This window comes from Erinaceus europaeus, chromosome 21, assembly GCF_950295315.1.
Source record: "Erinaceus europaeus chromosome 21, mEriEur2.1, whole genome shotgun sequence".
NCBI classification, from domain to species: Eukaryota; Metazoa; Chordata; class Mammalia; order Eulipotyphla; family Erinaceidae; genus Erinaceus; species Erinaceus europaeus.
The window spans coordinates 36,241,826-36,264,068 of record NC_080182.1 but is presented as its reverse complement, the minus strand read 5'-3'; the positions used below and the strand labels follow the sequence as shown (position 1 = coordinate 36,264,068).

The following is a 22,243-nucleotide window of genomic DNA, read 5'->3' as shown; positions in this document are numbered from 1 at the left end:
AAATCAAGAGGAATGGGGGGGGATAGAGAGGGAGAGAGACAGAGAGACACCTGCAGCCCTGCTTTACCGCTCACAAAGCTTTCCCCCTGCAGATGGGGACTGGGGGCTTGAACCTGGGTCCTTGAGCACTGTAACCAGGTACGCCACCACCTGGCCCACATACGGCTTTATTTTGGGATAGACATGCCTTCAGAATAACTGAGACTATCACTAGGGGAGAATCCAAAGCATTGCTTTCTTAAACATTTTAAATGCTAACTCAAAAGGCCGCTGTCAGGGCTTGTTTTGAGTTGAAACTGCTTTTTTGAACAGCTCTTAAAGCAAATTCACTTGAACTCTCTGCAGGGTCACCGTGCTTACTGTTTAACCGTCTGTCCTGACCCTTCATTTCATATAGGTGCTGCTTACGCTCGCGCAGAGGAGAGCATCAGGACATTGGTGAACTGCTGTCAGTTGCCATTTTTGCCCACTCCCATGGGGAAGGGTGTCATCCCTGACAACCATCCAAACTGTGTGGCGGCTGCCAGGTCCAGGTGCGTGGCCTTCCAGACTGTGGGTACCGGGACTTGGCAGGAGAGCGTGCTGACCTAAAGGACTCTGTGACGTTAATGAGGCTTGGCAGCACTTGAGCTGTTGCCCATTGTCTTCTGACCCTCATGGTTCCAGAGCAGAACTCGTAGTAGTTGTTTAATCACTTTTCCTGTATAGAATAAGGGTTTGTTGTTGTTGTTTTCTGACTACTTTCAAGATTTAAAGAAAAAAAACTTAGGTTTTCACAGTCCGATCATGTGCCTAGCTAGACATTTCATTTAGAATATACTGTTTGGTGTAATCGTCTTGACTCTTCAAAGTGGAACTTTTTGGCTTTATTTGCTTGTTTGTTTTAATGGAGCACTGCTCAGCTCTGTCTTACAGTGAGTGGTGCAAGGGATTGAACTGGAGACCTTAGAGCCTCAGGCATGAGAGTCTCTGCGCAAATAACCATTATTTATTTATGTTTCCCTGCCCTTTAGCCTTTCTGTCTTCTTCTGCTCTTTGCCCTTAGGGTTATTGAGCCATTGACTGTTATTTCTTTCACCAAATTTGGAATGTTTTGGGCCGTTATTTTCCTCAAATCTGGGTCATCATAGCATTTGCATCTGCTCATGTTGAATCCCCTGTGTATAAGTAATTCTGGATTATACCCTGTGCTTTTCATGTATTTGTGATTCTAGGTCACACTGTCTCTTGTAGATTATTGATTTGTGTTTGTAAGCAGTTAACCAGGTTAGGTCAGGCTGCAAATTCTGTTTTATGTCACTGGCGGCATCTTTTAGATTCAAAGACCAAGGAGAGGAACCATAGCACCGGAGCTTTCCCTGGTGCAATAGCGCCCTCATGTGGTGCTGGGGCTTGAACCTGGACTATTCAAGATGCTCCTGGCAAGGTGTACAAGCTGTCTCTGGCCCCAAGAATTTTGTTTTAAGTGGAGTAGTGGGGACTGAGCCCAGAACCATCACGCATACATAACACTACTGAGCCACCTCCTTGGCCCAACTTCCTCTTTATATTGAGAGAGAGAGAGACAGAAAGAAAGAAGGAGGAGGAGGAGGAGGAGGAGGAGGAGGAGGAGGAGGAGAAGGGGATGTGGGGCTATGTGTAAGGGGGAGGGGAGGAGGAGGAGGAGGAGGAGACACTAAAGCCTCTCTCCATCCATGGAGGCCCCCCTGGCGCAGTCCCATGTGGTGCTGGGAGCATAACTCAGGGCCTCAGTGTGGTAACTTGTGTGCTTTCTCACTACCTGGCCCCCAGAATTAGGGCTTTCTTGACTTTCCTAGTGAGTTTTCTCTTTTGTTTTTACTTTTATTTTTTCTCTTACTGGGAGCTAATGGTGTGCAGTACAGTCTCGAACACAGGCACAGCCTGTCGTGTTCTCTTGACTGGCATCTAGGGGACACAAGGATCCCAGTGTCCTTCCACCCTATCCCTCTCCCTCCTGCATCACAGCCCTTTGTCTTGGGGCAACACTCCATGCCCATTCCAAGTTTCACCTGTGTTTTTCTTTATGTCCTCTGCTCTTAAATTCTGTCTATAACTAAGATAATTTGTTATTGGCCTTTCTCTTTCTGGCTTGTCTCACTCAACATAACGCCTTCTAGCTCTGACCACGCTATTGTAAAGGAGGGAACGCCATTCATTTTTGAAAGTTGCATCATACTCTTGTGTATATGTAACACAACTTCCTTAACCGTTCATCTGTCACTGGGCCTCTGGGTTTCTTCCAAGTCTGGGCTATTACAAACTGTGCTGCTATGAACCTTGGTGTCTGTAGGTCTGTACAGATAGGTGTGGTATATTTTTTTTTCTTTTTCTTTTTCTTTTTATCAGAGAACTGCTCAGCGCTGGCTAATGGTGATGTGGGGAACTGAACTTCTTCTTCTTCTTCTAGCGTTTGCCCTTCTTCCGTAGCCAGTCGACAGCGTCAGGTTGAGCCTGATGTCAAGTTTCGAGACCTCCTTTGAATCTGGAGAGGTGGCAGTCGTTGACTATGTGGGTCATAGTCTGTCTGGAGCCGCAGGGGCAGTTCGGGTCGTCTCTGGCTCCCCGGCGATGGAACATAGCGGCGCACCGGCCATGGCCTGTTCGATAGCGATTGAGGAGGGCCCGATCAAAACGTGCTAGGTCAAAGCCGGGTTGACGCTTGCAGGGGTCTGTGATGAGGTGTTTGTTCTTGACCTCAGCTGACTGCCAGCTCTATTTCCAAGAGTCTGGAACTGAACTGAACCCGGGAGTCAGAGACTCAGGCACGAGACTCTTTGCATGACCATTAGGCTCCCTTCTCTACCCCATGTCCTTTTCCGCTGAGCTGTGCTTGTCCACTAACCTTTCCCAGGACTCCCCTTTGCTGCCCCTTGCTGCTGTCGTATGCCATACAACTGTAGTTACTGGTATGACAAAATATCAGGAAAAAAGGACCGATACCCAGTAAGGGAAATTGCTAACTATAACAACAATAATAAATAATATAAGCTCAACGTTAAACAGGTACTTCATGGGGCTGGGAAAATGCACAGCATTAGAAGACAAGACCTGCATGCCTGGAGCGTTTACCAGAGCCGAGGTGTGCTTGCCCTTTCTCGTTCATAAAATAAGCAAATTAAAAAATAAGAAGAAGAGGGAGCTAGGCAGTGGCGCAGTGGGTTAAGCGCACATGGTGCGAAGCACACGGACTGGCATCAGGATCCCGGTTCGAGCCCCCGGCTTCTCCTCAACCTGCAGGGGAGTGGCTTCCCAGGTGGTGAAGCAGGTCTGCAGGTGTCTATCTTTCTCTCCCCCTCTCTGTCTTCCCTTCCTCTCTCCATTTCTCTCTGTCCTATCCAACGACAGCAATAACAACAACAACAACAACAACAATAACAACAACGATAAACAAGGGCAACAAAAGGGAAGAAATTTAAAAAAAATAATAAGAAGAAGTAAATGAGAAAATATCTGCATGGAGATTGACGACCAGATGAAAATGTGCACATATTTAACAGTAGCTTCTAAGTTCAGAGCATAATTGAGCAATTGTTTTCTTGATGATTTTCCTGCTTTCACCCTATGGTCTGTGGTGGCCTTGTGTTTTTCTAGTGGTCAAAAAAGTGATAAATGAAGTGGATTGTCCATCCAGTTTTATAGCTGAATTCTTGCACTTACTTCATTTTTTAGACTACTGTCTAACAAAGTATCTACGTTACTTTTCTTTCCATGCCCTTATCCCTCCCCCCCCCCCCCATCTCTTCCTTTCTTTTTTATCAGAGCACTACTCAGCTCTGGCTTCATGGTGGTGCAGGAGGTGGGTTCAACCTGGGACTTCGGAGCCTCAGGCATGAGAGTCTCCTTGCGTAACCATTATTCTGTCTGCTCTCTGCCCCTCTATGTTATTTTTATATAAAAAAATCAAACTTATCATAGAAGGTGAGTCTAAATAGTAATTTAAGCTCCAAATCCTTTACACTTTTCCAACTAGTTTAGAAATTAATTTTATAGTAGTGCAAGTAAATATGAATCTACTGTTGTCTTTTAGAGCACTGCAGTCTGCTGATGTAATCGTGCTGCTTGGCACCAGATTAAATTGGATTTTGCATTTTGGACTTCCTCCAAGATACCAGCCAGATGTAAAGTTTATCCAGGTACCCAGAAAGGAGAGATTTTTTAAAAATTAGTGCTCTCTGTGGCTTGTTGTTCTCCCTCTCAGCTGGGATCAGTTCGTCTTTCTTTAAGAACCATCTCTTTACAGAAGTGGACTTTTACAAATCTCTTCACATAACTATTGATACCAAAAACAAGCAGCCGCTGAAAGCCTCTGAGACAAAGCGCCACTACTTCTAGCCAGAAAACCTTTCAAATTCAAGGCTTAAATATTTCAACAGCACACTTCCCCTCTTCTCTGGAGCTCACGCATATTTAAAAGTAGATCAAAGAAGTTTAACTAGGATGGGGCATTAGAACGGAATAATTAGCATTGTGAGGAGTGGAGTTGCTCTTTTCAACGGAAACTTTTGAATAGCCTTTCACTGGAAATATCTAAACAAGGCAACCTGGAGTTATTAAACAGGAAGGTTGGGAGGTACTCTGACCTCCCGTTTGAGGACTTCTTTCATCACGACTGTTTTATTTTGATAAGAACACTACTAGGCTCTGGCTATTGGTGGCATCTGGGATATAACCTGGAACCTCTTGCATGCAAGGCCTGTGCTGTCTCCCCTCCTGGCTCTTTATAAGGCAGTTTCCTTGCTAGTGTAGACAGCACCGCCTTCCTTCATAGTAGTAAGCAAACTCCTTACGTGAGGGTAGTTGATGACCCTGCTGTGATAACTTTCTCCTCCCTGTGTACCTTATATTTCTTAAGAAGTCAGCTTCTAAGAAAGCCGGGTGGTGGTGCACCCAGTTAAGCACACATAGTGCTATTCCCAAAGACCTGAACAAGGGCCCGGGTTCGAGCGTCTGTTCCCCTCCTGCAGCAGGGATGCTTCACAAATGGTGAAGCAGGCCTGCAAGAGCCTACCTTTCTCTTTCCCTCTGTCTCCCCTCCGCCTCTCAATTTCTTTCTGTCCTATAGAATGAAAACAGTGGAAAACAGTGGCCTCCGGGGGTTCGGGCAGTAAAGCAGCGGGTTGGGCGCACGTGGTGTAAAGCGCAGGGACCGGCATGAGTATCCCCGTTTGAGCCCCCAGCTCCCTACTTGCAGGGGAGTCGCTTCACAGGCGGTGAAGCAGGTCTGCAGGTGTCTATCTTTTTCTCCCCCTCTCAGTCTCTGCATTTCTCTCTGTCCTATCCAACAACGAACAACATCATCAACTACAATAATAACCACAACAAGGTTACAATAACAAGGCAACAAAAAAAGGGGAAAAAATGACCTCCAGGAGCAGTGGATTCATGGTGCAGGCACTGAGTCTGGGCAATAAACCTGGAGGCAAAAAAAAAAAAAGCAACTTCTAATAATTCCTATCTCCCTGGTGCCACTGAGAACTAAAACCACAAACAAGCAAGATCTGGCTTGGCCTGGGATATACTGCTGCCTCTTAATTGCCCCTCTGACTGTAGAGTCAAGTACATCCCCTCTGGGATGGCTAAATTATTTTCCCCCTGCAGAGATGGTTTCACATGGACACCCAGAAGTGGAGCTTATGGGGTGTAGTTATTTCATGTGTTACGAGAGGTGCTCAAATCATGGACCTTGAGCCAACAGAATCAGTGCTACCTGGCATTCTACTGGGAATGCATATTTTCAGGCCCCATGTCTGACCTACTGAGATCAGAAATGCTCGAGGTAGATTCTCAGAACAACCTATAGTTTAATAAGCCTTCTATGTAATTCTGATATATGCTCAAGTTTGAGTCCTCCTGGTGCAAGTAGTGATCCTAGTAGAATTAAGTAAAACCTCATAATTGGTTAGGTTCAGAACTGTAATAGATCGTGTCAGATGCGTTCACATGGATACAGTGGAACAATATTAAAAATTCTACAACGTTGATGTTAAAATGTGGCTGGTAGGGGCCAGGTGGTGGCGCACCTGGTTAAGTGCACACATTACAGTGTGCAAGGACCCCGGTTCAAGCCCCTGGTCCCTACCTGCAGGGAGGAAAGCTTTACAAGTGGTGAACCAGTGTAGCAGGCATCCCTCTGTCTTTCCCCTCCCCTCTCAATATCTGCCTGTATCTATCCGATAATAAATAAATAACTATACTTAAAAATTAAAATGTGGAGGGTTGATGCGGCTTCTACAGTAGCTGTTCTACTTATACGGCTCTTTGACTTCTGACTTTTCTTTGTTATTGCTGGAATCCCACTGTTTCTTTTAGCTCCCCCTCATTTCTCTTTTATGGCAGAGACAGAGAGAAGTAGAGAGGGAGCGAGAAGGAGGACGAAAAGAGGCAAGAAAGACACCTGCAGTATTACTCCCTCTCTCATGAAGCTCCCCACACACAGGTGGGAACTAGGGGCTTGAACCTGGGTCTTCATGCATAGGAATGTGCTTGCTCTCTATTGATTGTGCTATTGCCTGGCCCCAGATTCTTTTATTAAAGGACTTACTGAATATCAAACATTCTTTCTCATATGTCATCTCTCTCTTTTTTCTTCACCCCTGACCAGGGTTTCTGCTGGGGCATGGTGCCAGCACAACAAATCCACTGCTCCTGGTGGCCTTTTCTCTTCTTTTCTTTATTTTATAGGACAGAGAGAAGTTGTGAAGGGAGTGGAAGATAGAGAGAGAGAGAGAGAGAGAGAGAGGGAGGGAGGGAGAGAGACATGACTGTCTGGCCCCCATCATATGTCATCTATGTGCAGTTTGCTTATTCAGCCATATTGCCTTCTTAAACATCTGTAAGAGTGAGCACGGTTTGTTCTTTCTCTGTGTCTCTGTTCTAGGTGGACATCTGCGCAGAAGAACTGGGGAATAACGTGAGGCCTGCCGTGACTTTGCTAGGAGACATACATGCCGTCACCAAACAGGTTAGAAGTTTTGCAGGGCGTATGGGACTTGCCGTTGAGCAAATGGAGTTCTTGAAAACGCTTTAATTTTGATTCACTTGGTGACAGACCTAATATCTGTTTTAAACAAAACTTACTACTATGTAAAGCTATAACTTTACAACTCAGTTAATCCAACTCCTTGTATCTGGAATATTTTTATATTAAAAAATTTTCAGAAGATGATTGGAAATAAAAAAAAGTATTCAGTGGGCTTACGGTGATTTACTAAGTTGAATCCAATTACTTGAAAAATGATTGTATAGCTTCCAAAGGAACTGAACTTACAGCTGAGAAATGGCTTTATGCGTTGGAAAAACCTAACTTAATCTTTCTTTAGGCATCAGCTTCAAACTGCTATCAGTGAAGTATCCAGATTCTCATGACCTATTTCACTGTGACAGGAAAACAGAGTATAGTCACATTATCATTTGTTTTGGGATACAAGTTGGTATTATTATCATGGTTATGTAATATTATGTAGTTCTTGGTCGCATGTTAAAATCCTGGAGCATTTTTGTTAGCATTATAATGGTCTCTAGATATTTGGGCCTGTCAGTCTTATCTCATGGAGTGATTTCTAGCGTACTGGGGAGGGCTTAAAACCTCTGCCTTAGGAGGTGTGTGGGGGAGGAAGTTTTGAGCTGCCAGAAGGCATCCCAGCATCTTGTAGTTGGCCACACTGACCCACACACATAACAGCCTTCTTGTTACCTATTTATCTTCTGTCAGTTTGCTGAGAGGCAATAAAGTGAGTGTTGTGAAGGGCAGGGTGCTCTAGCAATTTTATCTTCTTTAATAAGAGTTGTTTATGATAATTGATTTGAGTGCATGTCCAAAAAGAAAGCAACAGATTCTGTGATTTTTCAGCTTTTAGAACACTTCAATAACATGCAGTGGCAGTACCCTCCAGAAAGTGTGTGGTGGCAGACGCTGAGAGAGAAAATGAAGAGTAACGAAGCCATGTCCAAGGTAATGCGGGGCCCACTGGGACTCAGCAGTGCTTCAGGCTCCTGGCTCCCTTCATTCTGTCATGTCGTGACCTCTGCTTTCCTGAAGACCACCACTCTAGGCAAGGAGTCACGGGAAAAGGTCTTGGGGTACGATTCTCAAAGACTTTATGGACAATTAAGAGAGGAATCTGATAAAAGGAATAGTAAGGTTTTACACATGTGGTTAAGTGACATTTATTTATGTCAACACCCACACATACATATATGCACATTGTAGTAAATATGAACTTGACCTGGAAAGAGGCTTGATGTTTCTTGTGGAAGTAGACACTGCAGCATTGCAGCATAGATCACAGGCACGGTGCCGTGTACATGCCTGGGCGCGAGCTCTTTGGTACTGTGGTGTCTTTCTCTCTTTCCTCTGTCTCTCTGTCTTTGTCTCCTTGTCTGAAAACTAAAACGTCAGGGAGTCAGGCGATAGTGCAGTGGGTTAAGTGCACGTGACGTGAAAACTAAAACGTCAGGGAGTCAGGCGATAGTGCAGTGGGTTAAGTGCACGTGACGTGAAAACTAAAACGTCAGGAGCAGTGAAACCCTTGTGACTATTTAAAAAAGTCATCTTTACACAGGTATACTTGATCTGTAAAATAATAAGGCATCTAAAACATATGTCACGGTGACTTGATTTACCATTGTGAAAGAATTGATCTATTTCATTAACATAACTATCACCACATATTTATCTTCTTTTTTTCCTTTGATGAGAATGTTTATTTTTAATTTTTTGTGTCTTTTTGTTTTTCTTAAACAGTTTCATGAGAGAGGAGGAGAAAAGGGTAGGGAGGGAGAGAGATGTGTCAATTAGGGCACTGCTGGAGTTCTGTGAATGGTGGTGGTGGCAGGATTGGATGAAGCCATTTCTAATTCTTCTCAAAGCTGAAAATTGCTAGAAATTCTTTTCTGACTTCTTCACTGGCATTCCTGGCTTTGTGTGGTGACTGAAAACTGGAATTGTAGAGATATCCAAGATCATCAACTATCTAACACCAGCAGGGAAATCAGCCTCTTCTGCTGGATTTGGTGATTTCTGCTTAGTGTGTGTGTGTGTGTGTGTGTGTGTGTGTGTGTGTATGTGTGTGTGTGTGTGTCTGTGTCTGTGTGTGTGTCTGTGTGTCTCTGTGTGTGTCTGTGTGTGTGTGTTTGTGTGTGTGTGTCTGTGTGTGTATGTGTGTGTGTGTCTGTGTGTGTATGTCTGTGTGTGTGTGTCTGTGTATGTGTGTGTGTCTGTGTGTGTGTATGTGTGTGTCTGTGTGTGTGTCTGTGTGTGTGTCTGTGTGTGTCTGTGTGTGTGTATGTGTGTGTGTGTCTGTGTGTGTGTGTCTGTGTGTGTGTATGTGTGTGTGTATGTGTGTGTGAGTGTGTGTGTGTGTCTGTGTGTGTGTCTGTGTGTGTGTGTGAGTATCTGTGTGTGTGTATGTGTGTGTATGTGTGTGTGTGTGTAGTAATTTCTCTTTGATTATGAGAAACATTGTTTCTGAGGGTTTCTTTTGTTTTTTTGTTTATTTATTTGTTTGTGATTTGTTACACCCTGTGTACCTTGGTTCAACTGCGTGTTGTTTTCTGTGTCCTTTGTCCACTGAGTGTTCATACTGATACAGTCAAGAGAAAATATGAAATTCAAATTGTTGCTAATACATCAATCATCTTCAATTTGCATTTTGAAAAACAAGCAGAAGTGACCACACATTACTCTGCCTTACTCCGTTTTATTTATCGTGAGGGAAATAATGGTTTCTAAAATAGCTTTCACATGGGTAAAGTGTCTCATCTCCCCATGATAGGCCCCTGCACACCACTCTCACCAGCAGTTTGAATATTCCCCACCACTATACACTGCATCCTCAGTGCCCTTTCATACCAACCTCTTTCTCCTCAAGGTCCTTGGGTTTGATAGATGGTTGCTAAGAGTCTCATGTCCTTCCAGCTTATCTAGCCTGGCTCTTCCTGTGGAATTGAAATCACTGACTTTATTCTATCAGGAGTCCATCTCAATTCTATTTCTTTTAAAAAAAATATTTATTTATTTATTGCATTTTGTTGCCCTTGTTTTATTGTTGTAGTTATTGTTGTTGTTATTGGCGTCATTGTTGTTAGCTAGGACAGAGAGAAATGGAGAGAGGAGGGGAAGAGAGAGGGGGGGAGAGAAAGACACCTGCAGACCTGCTTCACTGCCTGTGAAGTGACCCCCCTGAAGGTGGGAAGCTGGGGGCTTGAACCGGGATCCTTACGCTGGTCCTTGTGCTTTGTGCCACCTGCGCTTAACCCACTGTGCTACCACCCGACCCCCACAAAGATCCAGATTTTCAAAACTCCTATTTCACTTTACTCAACCTTAGGATCATATTTCAGATGAGAATGTTCTCGAATTAAAAGCTTACTTTTTAAGGCATTGTTTTCCCAACAATTTTTAAATAGTTAAAAACTGTTTGGTTTTGGCTAGCTCAGTCTTTACAGATATTTTCACTCTAGGATTTCTCAGTCTGTGACATGCTAGTAGATATCGTGAAACTCCAGGGAAAAAAACTATTCCATCTTATTTGATTTTGCCCAACCGGTCGAAAGGGACCCATTTTTCTCTGTGTGTACCTCAGGACTGGTCACAGATCAGTTTGCTTCTCAGTATGTTTGTCTGGTAGCATTGTGATAACTTTGTAGCTCGTAGCTGTTACTTACTTCCAAGAAGGACTTTCTTTGTATCTCAGTCTAATTTAATTTTGTTTCCCTCTCGTGTTCTAGGAGTTAGCTTCCCAAAAAACCTGGCCTATGAATTATTATACTGTATTCTTCCATATTCAAGAAAAACTACCCAAGGATTGTTTTATAGTGAGTGAGGGAGCAAATACGATGGATATTGGGCGAACTGTGCTTCAGAACTACCTTCCTCGTCACAGGTAGGGCTTCTGGGGCAGACATTTGAACGATGTGTTCAAACTGAAGCTGTAGGAATGCAGATGCCCAAACCACTTAGGAATGTGGTATACTCAGCATACAGGGCAGACTTCAGAAAGGATTTGTAGGTGAGGTTTTTGTATAACTTTCACATTTGATACGTCAGCCAGATTGTGTGATGATATGTGTACTGAGCGTTCTAGGGGTATGCTGGGAATACTGTGAGAACCAGCTTGAGCGTGGTGAGATTTTTCCCATTGAAAAATGGGGAACAGGGAGTTGGGTGGTAGTGCAGCAGGTTATGCACACTGGGCGCAAAGCACAAGGACCAGCGTAAGGATCCTGGTTTGAGCCCCAGCTCCCCACCTGTGAGGGGGGGTTACTTCACAGGCAGTGAAGCAGGTCTGCAGGTATCTATCTTTCTCCCTCTGTGTCTTCCCCTCCTCTCTCCATTTCTCTCTGTCCTATCCAACAATGACGACATCAGTAACAACAACAATAACTACAACAATGAAAAACAACAAGGGCAACAAAAGGGAAAATAAATATAAAAATTTTTTTTTTAAAAGAAGAAAAATGGGGAACTGAGGAAATGAATCTCCTGTGAGACTTTCTCTTTCTGAGGTTGATCTTGGGAGAGGTACGGACCTCAGTTTTCTGCCTCCCTGTTAGCTTACTCCCTGTCTCCAGAGACCTTGCATGTTTCTGCCCCCAGGGGCTCGGCATTCCTTCAAACATTAAGCCAGCTCCCTGCCTCACCCTGCATTCCTGATACAATGGCCGCTCTCTTATTATCTGCATATCAGTGTTCTGCTTTGTCTAACAAATAACTCAAGGTCTCCTCCCTATTTCCCGCCCATTCTGCTCATTTGCTATATTCTTTTTATACCCTCAGGACCCTCCCTGCCTGCACAATATTATTAATCCTACTAGTTAAACCCCTCGCAACAGTTGCTAAGGAAGTTCCTACCTTTCCCAGCTCCTTTTTACCTTTCTCCGCCCCTTTCCTAACCATGTATGGTATTGTCAAGCCACTTCTGTTTCCAACTTGCCACTTCCATTTTCCAGCCTTTAAGAGCTTGGGTGTGGGACTGAATAAAGATTATTTTGAAATACCTTGCCACCACCAGCTCAGTTCCTGGCTCATCTCTCCTGCATTGCTGGCCCAGTGGGGGTATACCAGTTGTCTGCCAAGCAACCTGGAGTGACTGTTATCCTCTTACTCTGCTGGCACTTGATGAATCAATCCCTCACAGTCTAAAGCCTTTAGATGACAGGGAATGCTTTCTGTTGTTTTTTCACTTTTTTTGTTTATTTTTATTTTATTTTCCCTTTTTTTTACACTTGTTTTATTGTTGTAGTTATTATTGTTGTTATTGAAGTCATTGTAGTTGGATAGGACAGAGAGAAATGGAGAGAGGAGGGGAAGATAGAGAGGGGGAGAGAAAGACAGACACCTGCAGACCTGCTTTACTGCTTATGAAGCGACTCCCCTGCAGGTGTGGAGCCGGGGGCTTGAACCAGGATCCTTATGCCAGTCCTTGAGCTTTGCACCACGTGCGCTTAACCCGCTGCGCTACCGCCCGACTCCCTGTTTTTTTACTTTTATGAATCATGTGACCATGACCAGAATAATTCCAACCCCTGCGTACGCCCTTCAACAATCCACGATCACATCTCAGATTTCATTTTAACTTTGTTCCCCAACAGGCTCGATGCAGGTACTTTTGGAACAATGGGAGTCGGTTTGGGGTTTGCTATTGCAGCTGCTCTGGTAGCTAAAGATAGAGACCCAAGGCAGCGGGTCATCTGTGTGGAAGGAGACAGCGCCTTTGGGTTTTCTGGCATGGAAGTGGAAACCATCTGCAGGTAAGACAGAATCTCAAATCAAAGAATTCCTCCTGCTAAAAATGTGGAAGGTCAAACACAACACCCCATTCACCATTTGCAAGGTGCCCTGTGCTGTGTCTGAGGATTCTGGTCTGAATATATCCAGGCTCTTGCTCAGCCGGAATAGCATATCCCTGACCTCTGCACTGCTGGTTTTAAGGCCACTGGGGCTGAGGGTGTGGCGGGGGGGGGGGGGGGCGGTTTTCTGGTCTGAGAAAAATTTGTTTCCTGGAAGGCAGCAGACCTTGGTAATTAAGAGCCTGACTCAGATATAAACATTATCTCAGCCATGTCAGAGCCAAGACTCAGTCTGCTCTAAAATATAGATAATACTAATAGCAACAGCAATAGAATAATAATAATAGTAATAATAATAATTTCTACCCAAGAAGATTATTGTGAGGGACAAGTGAAATTATCAGGGTAAAGTTCAAGGTGATGACTCTGGGTATGGGACGATTCAGGTTACGTGTATAGTTGTGGAAATTCATGGAGAAACTCGTGAATTTTATACATCCTACCATAGAAGTATAGAGATTTATTTTTCTCCTCAATTATTTAGACTATAGTGAGACCATCATGGTTTCTTGCCAGGGTGTCTATTAGGGTTTTATAAAATCATGTTTGATGATCTCTAAAACATTGGTATTTATAAAACTTTCAAGATCAAAGGGACAGACAGTACCTACTAGTATGTCACAACCAGACACCAAAAGGATGATACTTAGGAAAATTAACCAAGAGAATGAACGCTGTTTGGGAGTGAACAGCAAGTAACTGTTAAGTAACTTAACAGTGTGCTGTTTAGTTTTGTTTTATCCCCACATCTCAGAAAATAAATGTTAGAAAACAGATGGAGAGAGAAAGAGAAACAGCTGCAGATCTGGTTCACCACTTGTGAAACTTTCCTCCTGCAGGTGGGGAGCCTGGGCTTGAACATAGATCCTTGTGTGGGTCCTTGCATTTCATACAAGAAAAGAAAAGAGGAGAGGGGAGGAAGAAAAAAAAAAAGGAAAGAAAGCATGTTCTCTTGTTAAGTCATTGGCTATCAGCTTTTTTGTCTTTACCATCCCATTTGACACGATTCCCTGCTCTGATCTTTATACCATCTGATGTTTTGCTACTTATGAGTGAAGCAGCTTGAGAAGGCTATGCTGGTCACTTGTGCGCCTTTTAGTTTATTTTTATTTTTATATATTTTTTTTGCCTCCAGGGTTATTGCTGGGGCTCGGTGCCTGCACCACGAATCCACTGCTCCTGGAGACCATCTTTTCCCCATTTGTTGTTTTATCATTGTGGTTATTATTATTGTTGTGTAGGGATCCAGGGAACTCAAACTGGGATCCTTACACTGGTTCTTGCTCTTTGCACCATGTACACTTAGCTGGGTACACCACCGCCCGGCCCTCATTTTTTATTTTTTACTGCAACACAAGCTGGTGTATTTTAGCATGACAATATAATAATAATAATAATATAAGAGCAGTAGAAATCATCTTCAAGAAAAATAATGTAGTCTTTTTAATTTAAAATATTTTATTTTTTTATTTTCCCTTTTGTTGCCTTTGTTGTTTTTATTGTTGTAGTTATTATTGTTGTTATTATTGATGTCGTCATTGTTGGATAGGACAGAGAGAAATGGAGAGAGGAGGGGAAGACAGAGAGGGGGAGAGAAAGACACCTGCAGACCTGCTTCACCGCCTGTGAAGCGACTCCCCTGCAGGTGGGGAGCCAGGGCCTCGAACAGGGATCTTTGTGCTTAACCCACTGCGCTACTGCTCGACTCCCAACTTGTGTGCCGTTTACAACCTCTAGCAAGTTCTGGTTCTTTGTGAGCACATTAATAGAAAGGTACATGTGACAGTACTCTGAGGTAGCATCTAGCACTGGTGTGTCAGAAGGTATTAAGTGTGGAATTTTTGCCATTTGTATCTAAAAGCCAGAGTTTAGAAATATTCAGTCGGGCAGAGTGCTGACCTAGTGTAGTGGCTCTGCACATAGACCCTCAGGCCTGAGGCAGCAGGGCTTCTGTCCAGACCCCTCTCATCAGAGTCCCGTTCACCAGAAGCAGAGGTTCACCCCTCTGGTTAAAAACAAAACAAACAACCAAAAAAAAAAAAAAAAAAAACCCTCAAAACAAACAAAGAGAAAAACCTGGTTTCCTTCAGCCTATAACTAACACGGTGGCAGAACTGCCGCGACCAACTCTCAACCTTGGATTTTTCTACAATTCCTGAACATTCTGCATAACCTTTATTAGGGTCAAAAGAAAATTTTAAGTCTTACCCTAATATTACCAAAAAAAAAAAATCATGGAAAAACATAGCCATTTTAAAAAAGTTATTTATAAAATTAAAAATATCGACAAGACCATAGGTTAAGAGGGGTACAATTCCACAAAATTCTGATTACTAGAGTTCTATATCCTATTCCTTCCCCTGATAGCTTTCCTATTTATCTCTCTGGGAGCATGGACCCAGGGTCACTATGGGGTGCAGAAGGTCAAAGGTCTGGCTTCTGTAATTGCTTCCCCACTGAACATGGGCATTGGCAGGTCGATCCATACTCCCAGCCTATAACATAGCCATTTTAAGTTAAAATTTTAGTCTGGAGGCAGGGTGGTAGCACAGTTGGTTAAGAGCACATGGCGTGAGGTGCAAGGACCAGCAGATCCTGGCTCGAGCCCCCGGCTCCCCACCTGCAGGTAGTTGCTTCACAAGCGGTGAAGCAAGTCTGCAGGTGTCTATCTTTCTCTCCCCCTCTCTGTCTTCCCCTCCTCTCTCTATTTCTCTCTGTCCTGTCCAATAACAATGTCAGCAATGACAATAATAATAACAATGATAAACAACAAGGGCAACAAAAGGGGAAAAAAATAGGCTCCAGGAGCAATGGATATGTAATATAGGCACCGAACTCCAGTGATAGCCCTGGAGACAAAATATATATATATATATATATATATATATATATTATAATATATATATTCCAGCTGTGTTGTGATGTGCTTGATAGATCACACACATTATCACGCTCACAGACCTGTAGGAGAGAAGCTTCACAGTGGTGAGGCAGTGCTGCAGGTGCCTCCATTTCCCTCCCTCTCTCTCTTTCTCTCTCTTTCTTTTTTTTTAATTCATTTAAAAATGTATTTATTTAGGATAGAGACACAGAGAAAAGGAGATGGGGGTGGGAAGACCTGGGAGAGAGAGACCTGCAGCACTGTTTCTCCATTTGTGAAGTTTCCTCTGCGGGTGGGGACGGGGTCTTGAGCCTGGGTCCTTGTGCTTGGCAACAAAGTGCACTCAACCAGGTGCAGCACCACCTGGCCCCTATTTCTCTCTCTTTCTATAAAAAACAAACTGAAGAGGAGGAGGAGGAGGAGAAAAAAATCAAGAACTGTTAGGCCCATCCTATTTCTAAATTCAATAAAGCTTATATGATTGCTATCTTCCTGACAGGAAAAAGAATAAAATTTCTTAAATTAAAAAAATAAAAATAAAATAAACAGACAAAAAATGGCCTCCGGGAATGGTGGAGTCCTGCAGGCACCAAACACCAGTGATAACCCTGGTGGTTAAAAAAGAAAGAAAGAAAGAAGAACAGAAAGGGAAACTCCAAGCAGGATTTGACTGAATTTGGAGTAGGGCACCAAAGTAAAAACCCTGGGTTGAGGGTGAGAGTGGATGTTCGGCTTCAATATATATATATATATATATATATATATATATATATATATATATATATATATATATATATATTACCATTTGTGCTTTGCTCTCAATTCTAGGTACAACTTACCAATCATCCTTTTGGTAGTGAATAATAATGGAATTTACCAAGGTTTGGATGCAGATTCTTGGAATGGAATGTTAAAAACTGGAGATGCTGCCTCCGTGTAAGTCACCCAGAGCAATGCGGCTTCACTTTCTCTCATCTACCTGGACTGTTTGCTGTGTTTGGATGTGCGCTGGGGGGTGTGTATTGTTTGTTCTTACTAACCAACCGCCTTCTCGAAGGGCAGCAACCCCATCTGCTTGGTTCTTTCTTCACTAATGAATTTATGATCAAGGAACTTCTTTGCACAATTGTCGATAGTTAACTTAGGATCAAGGAATTATTCCAGATCGAGGAGTAAATGGGTCTGCTGCCTGTGCCTTGATGATAAATGGGCTCCTGGCAAAGTGCTCCAAGTCCGGCTTTTCCTATGATAGATACCATGCAGGAATGTGGACACTCATATATACTAGTGATACAGAGATCTTCCTCCCCTCTGGGGTATAAATAGTTAAATATTGATCATTTGATGGCAGAGCCAAACTGAGACACTTTTAGGGCTGGCTATGGAGGGGGGGAGGGAGAGAGGAGGTTAGGGGGAAAGGGAGAGAGGGAGAGAGGAGGTAGTTTGACAGTTAGCTTCTGGCACTCATATGGAGTGGCTCCAGCCAGGGGGTAAGCCACTGACTCTCCCTCGCCAGCTCAAGGGGCCACGTGATTCAGAAAGGAGGAGTATTCGGTACAAACACTCATTTATTTGGAGATAGGTATAGGTTTATATAGAGAGTTAAACAAAGAACATTTTTCAAATATGTCAGAAATTACAGGTTTCTTAAAGGCCAGCTTGCCCCTATGGCAGGGGGCTGGTTTGACAAGAATTGATGCAATACATAAAGGTCAAAATGATTAGTCTCCATGATGCAAGCAGTTTAATTATCCAAAGGCATCTGAGAGAAGCATAGGGGTTAAACCAGTAAGGTGAGGTAGAGAAAAGAAAAACAAAGATTGATGTAAATCATAGATATGAAAGGGCACAAAGAAATAGGATTTTGGGGGCTTTTCACTGGTGTTAGGGGTGTGTCCGCCTTTGTGATCAAAAGGTGAAGTGGATGTGTGAACTTTGAGTGAACCCTGAAGCAGGCAGCCATTTGGCCTGCTGCTAGCAGGAGAAACTAAGTGTGAGAGGCTTGTAGGCTTTCTGTGAGCTTGAGAGACTAACAAGGAGAAACAGTCTGGGAGACTTTTCCCTCTTGGCTCATCTCTGTGAGGAGAGAGGCTAACAAGTGGGTGTCTTTCCAAACCTCCATCCAAGGAATTGGAGAGCTTCCCTAAGCTCTACCAAGCTTTCATATAGTCCCACAGTTAGTGTGGGGCAGATTGGTGTGGGCATGCTGTTAGGCTTCACTGACCTCACCTGCTGTTTTTTATCTGTTCTGCAGTGATCTCCCCTCCCTGCCCCCTTCCTACTCCTGCAGATTCATAGCAGTTGATAGGATGACCGGTAGCTACTGGCCAGTAGCCACCTGTAGTTACTTAAATGTAGCTACTTAAATCCCTGATTTTCACTGCTCACATCTCAGTCATTCGCAGCAACAGGCTACTAGTAGCTCCTTCGTGGGACAGTGCTGACAGCAAGCATTTCCGCCATCACAGGAAGCCACTGGACATTGCTTCAGAGACAGCACATGTCCATGGAAAGCTGGGCATGCTGGGATCTCAGTTTAAGTGCTGGACATAAGAGGATGCCTTTTAGCTCAGCCTAAAATTTTCCAGAAATAACTTTAGGGGATCAATTATTTATTTATTTATTTATTTATGGGACAGAGACAGAGAGAAACAGATGGCGGGGGGATAGCTGAAGCTTCCCCCTGCAGGTGAGGGCCAGGGGCTTGAATCTGGCTTCTTGTACATGGTACTGTGTACACTCAGTCTGGCCCCAGAGGATGAATATTTTTTTTCTATTTCTTTCTTACTTTCTTTTTCAGGGCCCCACCACCCTGTCTTCTGCCAAACTCACATTACGAGCAGGTCATGATGGCTTTTGGAGGGAAAGGGTATTTCGTACAAACACCAGAAGAACTACAAAAATCCCTGTCGCAGAGCCTGGAAGACTCAACTAAGCCCTGTCTTATTAACATCATGATTGAACCACAAGCCATGAGAAAGTCCCAGGTGAGTGCGATTACTAAGCAGAAAGCAAGAAGTGTACCTGCTGTCCAAGTAAAACACCTGTCTGTTCAAGGATTTCCTCTTAAACTACCTCTCAGTTTGACACTTTTGCTCTGTCTGTCCAGTGAATTTTTGTTTTGCTGTGTGAGGCCAAGCCCTCACCTCGTGGAGTTTAAACTGCAGGAGAGGAGAGGGACAGTCCAGTCATCTCACCACGTGAATGCATGGTGACAGAGTGAGGAAGCTGCCCTAAAGAAAGGAACCCAGTTTTGACGGAGTCTGATTTACGCTGTGGTCACAGGGAAGGCTTAGTAGAGTAAGTAGTGCTCATGCTGAAAGCCAAAGGCTAAGTAGTGACAAAGTGATCTTGAAAAAGAACAGAACATCGTAACAACAACCGCCTCCCCCACTTACTTCACAAAGCTAGAGTAGTGAAGACAGTATGGAACAGGCATAAACATAGACACATGAATTGATGGAACACAAGAGAGAGCCCAGGAATAAACCCACATGTATAGGGTGAGCTGACAACAAAAGACCCAGGAATATACAGTGGGGGAAGGACATCTTTTCAATAATTAGTGTTGGAAAAAATGATTTTACACAATACACACACAACTCAAAGTGGATTAAAGATTTTAATGTACGACCTAGAATAATAATAATAATAATAAAAACACCTAAAATAATAAAGATTCTAGGAAGAAACGTGGGTGCTAAATTCCCTGAGAACTGAACCTGGAGCCTTGGGCTTGAGAGTGTCTTTGTACAACCATTAACCATGATCTTATCACCTTGTTCTACCACTTTTAAAGATATATATAATTGATTTATTTTGCTGTTGAGGTATATACATTCTTTACATATTTTGGTTATTAACACTTTATCAGATATAAGAATTATAAATATTCCTTTCTATTCAATAGATAACCTTTTAATTCCACTGATGATTTCCTTTGTTGTGAAGAAGCTTTTTAATATTGAATAATCCCAGTTTTCAATTTGCTTGTGTTTGGAAATCAGATTCCAAAAAAATCATTACTGATGTCAGGCCTGAAGTTGGGTCCCTAATATCACACCAGAAAAAGAGAGACGTGGTGTTTAGCTCCTCACAGAGAGGAGAGAGATGCAGGAAGCAGTGTGGTGATGAGCTGTGCACAGCAGGACTAGGTCACGAAAGTGGTTTGGAGAGAGTTTCACAGGTCTTCCTGTGGGACTGACAGATTGCTGTAAGGAGAGATCAACAGCTTCCGGAGCCTGTCTGCACCTCCATGGACTCAGTGATTGCTTTTCCTTAAAACCACACTGCCAGTCTTTATGCCACCCAGCGGCCTGGTGCGTACACAGGGCCTGTGCTTGCTTCCCAGGACCCTTCTAAAAATTTGCTTGTTGAAAGAACTTCCAACCAGATACCCAGTAGGCAGGTTTTAAAATTTCATGCCAAAAATATCATTTTATTTATGACTCGGTGTATACATTCCTGTGTCTGGAATGTTAGTTTTGACAACCCAAGATGTCCTCTTGACTTCAGGGCATCAGAGTATTAACTAGACTACAACCACAAGAGGTGTAGCAAACACCTGCTCAGAAGACCAACATAACATATACTCTCAAGGCCAGTGTTAACCACAGGAGAACCCTCATATATGTCCCCTTTCTGCCAGCGAATTTACGTTCCAGATGAAATGCTTCTGATGATTTCTTCTCCAACTTCTCTATGACTTTTGAGTGTGGTGTTGGTGGAGACATATGTTCATTTTTCCTCTTTTATGATTCTGGAAAAATTATTCTTACAGTTCTTGTGTGCCACTGTTATCCTCATCCCAGTTGAATTCCATGCATATTAGAGTTCCCATGCTATTAATATTTCCTTGATTGTGTCCACCTGTCATTTATAACTGTCAGGCTAGGCTGGCAGCATGCTTCCTTCTGTACTGCAGGGGCTGCCTGGTGTCTTGCGGGTCACACCCGTAGGAAGGCATTAGCCCTGGGAAAGTCTCCCACATCCTGCTCTTCCTACCCAGAGGAGGCCTGGGAGCCTGCTCCTCTTTGACCTCCCTCATTTCCTCTCTCCTTTTAAGTGTTGTGCTCCTCCGCCTCCCCCACTCTAGTTTCCTGTACCGTTAGTGGGGAAGCACCCAGAGATTCTAGTTTTCTGTACTGTTAGTGGGGAAACACCCAGAGATATTTTAAATTGTTCTGTAGGACAAGGCAGCCAGGTTCACCAGTGGACTTTTGGCTCCTTTTGGGAGAAGCACTAGATGGAAGACAAACTTCACTTACCACGTTTATGGGAAATGTGGTTTATATCAGGACTTTGAGATTTTTTGTGTGTACACCATAGGGAGGCTATGGTTTGAAACGATTATCTATTTTTACTGAATGTTTGTTGTCTTTTCTTTTTCTAGGACTTCTTCTGGCTGACACGTTCTAACTTATAAATGAGTGACCTTGAGTTTGCTCTTTCCTGTAAGAGGAACTCAATTTCTACGGCAGTTACTATATTCTTAAAATTGTTATGCAGAGAGAAATAAACATTTCTAAATGGCGTTTTATAACAGAAGAACTGATTAAAAAACAAAGAACCAATCACAGAAATAACTGTTCCCAGATGAGGGAAAGGGCTTTATAAAACGCTAGCATTAGCACAGTCTGGCTGTTCAGTTAAACGGCAGTGTTATTTTATACGCATGTAGCCTTAAAATCTTTTGAAATCATCTGAAGAAAAAGCAAACAAAGAAGCAAAACAAAACAAAACACACCAAGAGTTGTCAAATGTAGAGAGACGTGCAAGAAATTGGAGTACGCCACAGTTTACCTGTGAACACTTTACACCCAAGTCTCCAGACCATTTGCTGGAACTTGTTCTGTGATTTTTTTTCTTTTTCTTTTTCATGTTTTAACTTTTAGCTGCCAAGCTTACCACTAGGGCTGAGCGCCTGCACTTACAGGCCAACACCTGGTGGTCATTATTGGGGGTGGGGGGATGCGCTTCTCCAAGTAGTAGGTTAATAGATTGTCCAGCAGAGGTCAGTCTATTCATATAAAAAAACAGATGAGCTCAGGATCACTTTGATAATAGTCCACTGCCTGCTTATTTTGTCAAAAATGATGATGTTAAGTCTCTTCATAGAAACGTTTCCTTGGATTAAGTATTGATTGAGTTTATTGGTTTATGGTCAAAACTTATTCTGGTAAAACATTTTGCACCTCATACTTTAATCAACATACTTGTCTGGTCCTGCTCTCTCTAAGTTAATACCACCCAGCTAACACTGCTTTGTTAATACTGTAGCTGATCTCAGCCAGGACTCAAGTGCTTCATAAAAACAATGTGGAAAAATTATGTTTCTTTCTTTCTTTCTTTTTTTTTTTTTTTTTTTTTTTTTTTGACTGAGGAAAATTTAGACTTCAGGGTAGGAAATGACTCCTACGTGGGTTCCTCTTCTGGCATTCTCTCTAAAACCCGCTAGGCTTCACAGGATATGGGGGATTAAAAATACTATGC

General features: G+C 43.1%; 1 protein-coding gene across 1 annotated transcript in view; it reads left to right on the top strand.

Moving 5' to 3' along the window:
* The window catches only part of HACL1 (2-hydroxyacyl-CoA lyase 1), a 53,190-nt gene extending 31,287 nt beyond the window's left edge, over positions 1-21,903 (top strand). Inside the window, exons 9-17 of the mRNA XM_060180843.1 lie at positions 398-533; positions 4,049-4,154; positions 6,899-6,982; positions 7,871-7,972; positions 10,750-10,904; positions 12,613-12,771; positions 16,580-16,687; positions 18,552-18,738; positions 21,144-21,903. Of these exons, the coding sequence (XP_060036826.1) occupies positions 398-533; positions 4,049-4,154; positions 6,899-6,982; positions 7,871-7,972; positions 10,750-10,904; positions 12,613-12,771; positions 16,580-16,687; positions 18,552-18,738; positions 21,144-21,176 (1,070 nt within the window). The 3' untranslated portion in view covers positions 21,177-21,903. The remainder of the gene's footprint in view (positions 1-397; positions 534-4,048; positions 4,155-6,898; positions 6,983-7,870; positions 7,973-10,749; positions 10,905-12,612; positions 12,772-16,579; positions 16,688-18,551; positions 18,739-21,143) is intronic.
* Positions 21,904-22,243: the final 340 nt, after the last annotated feature.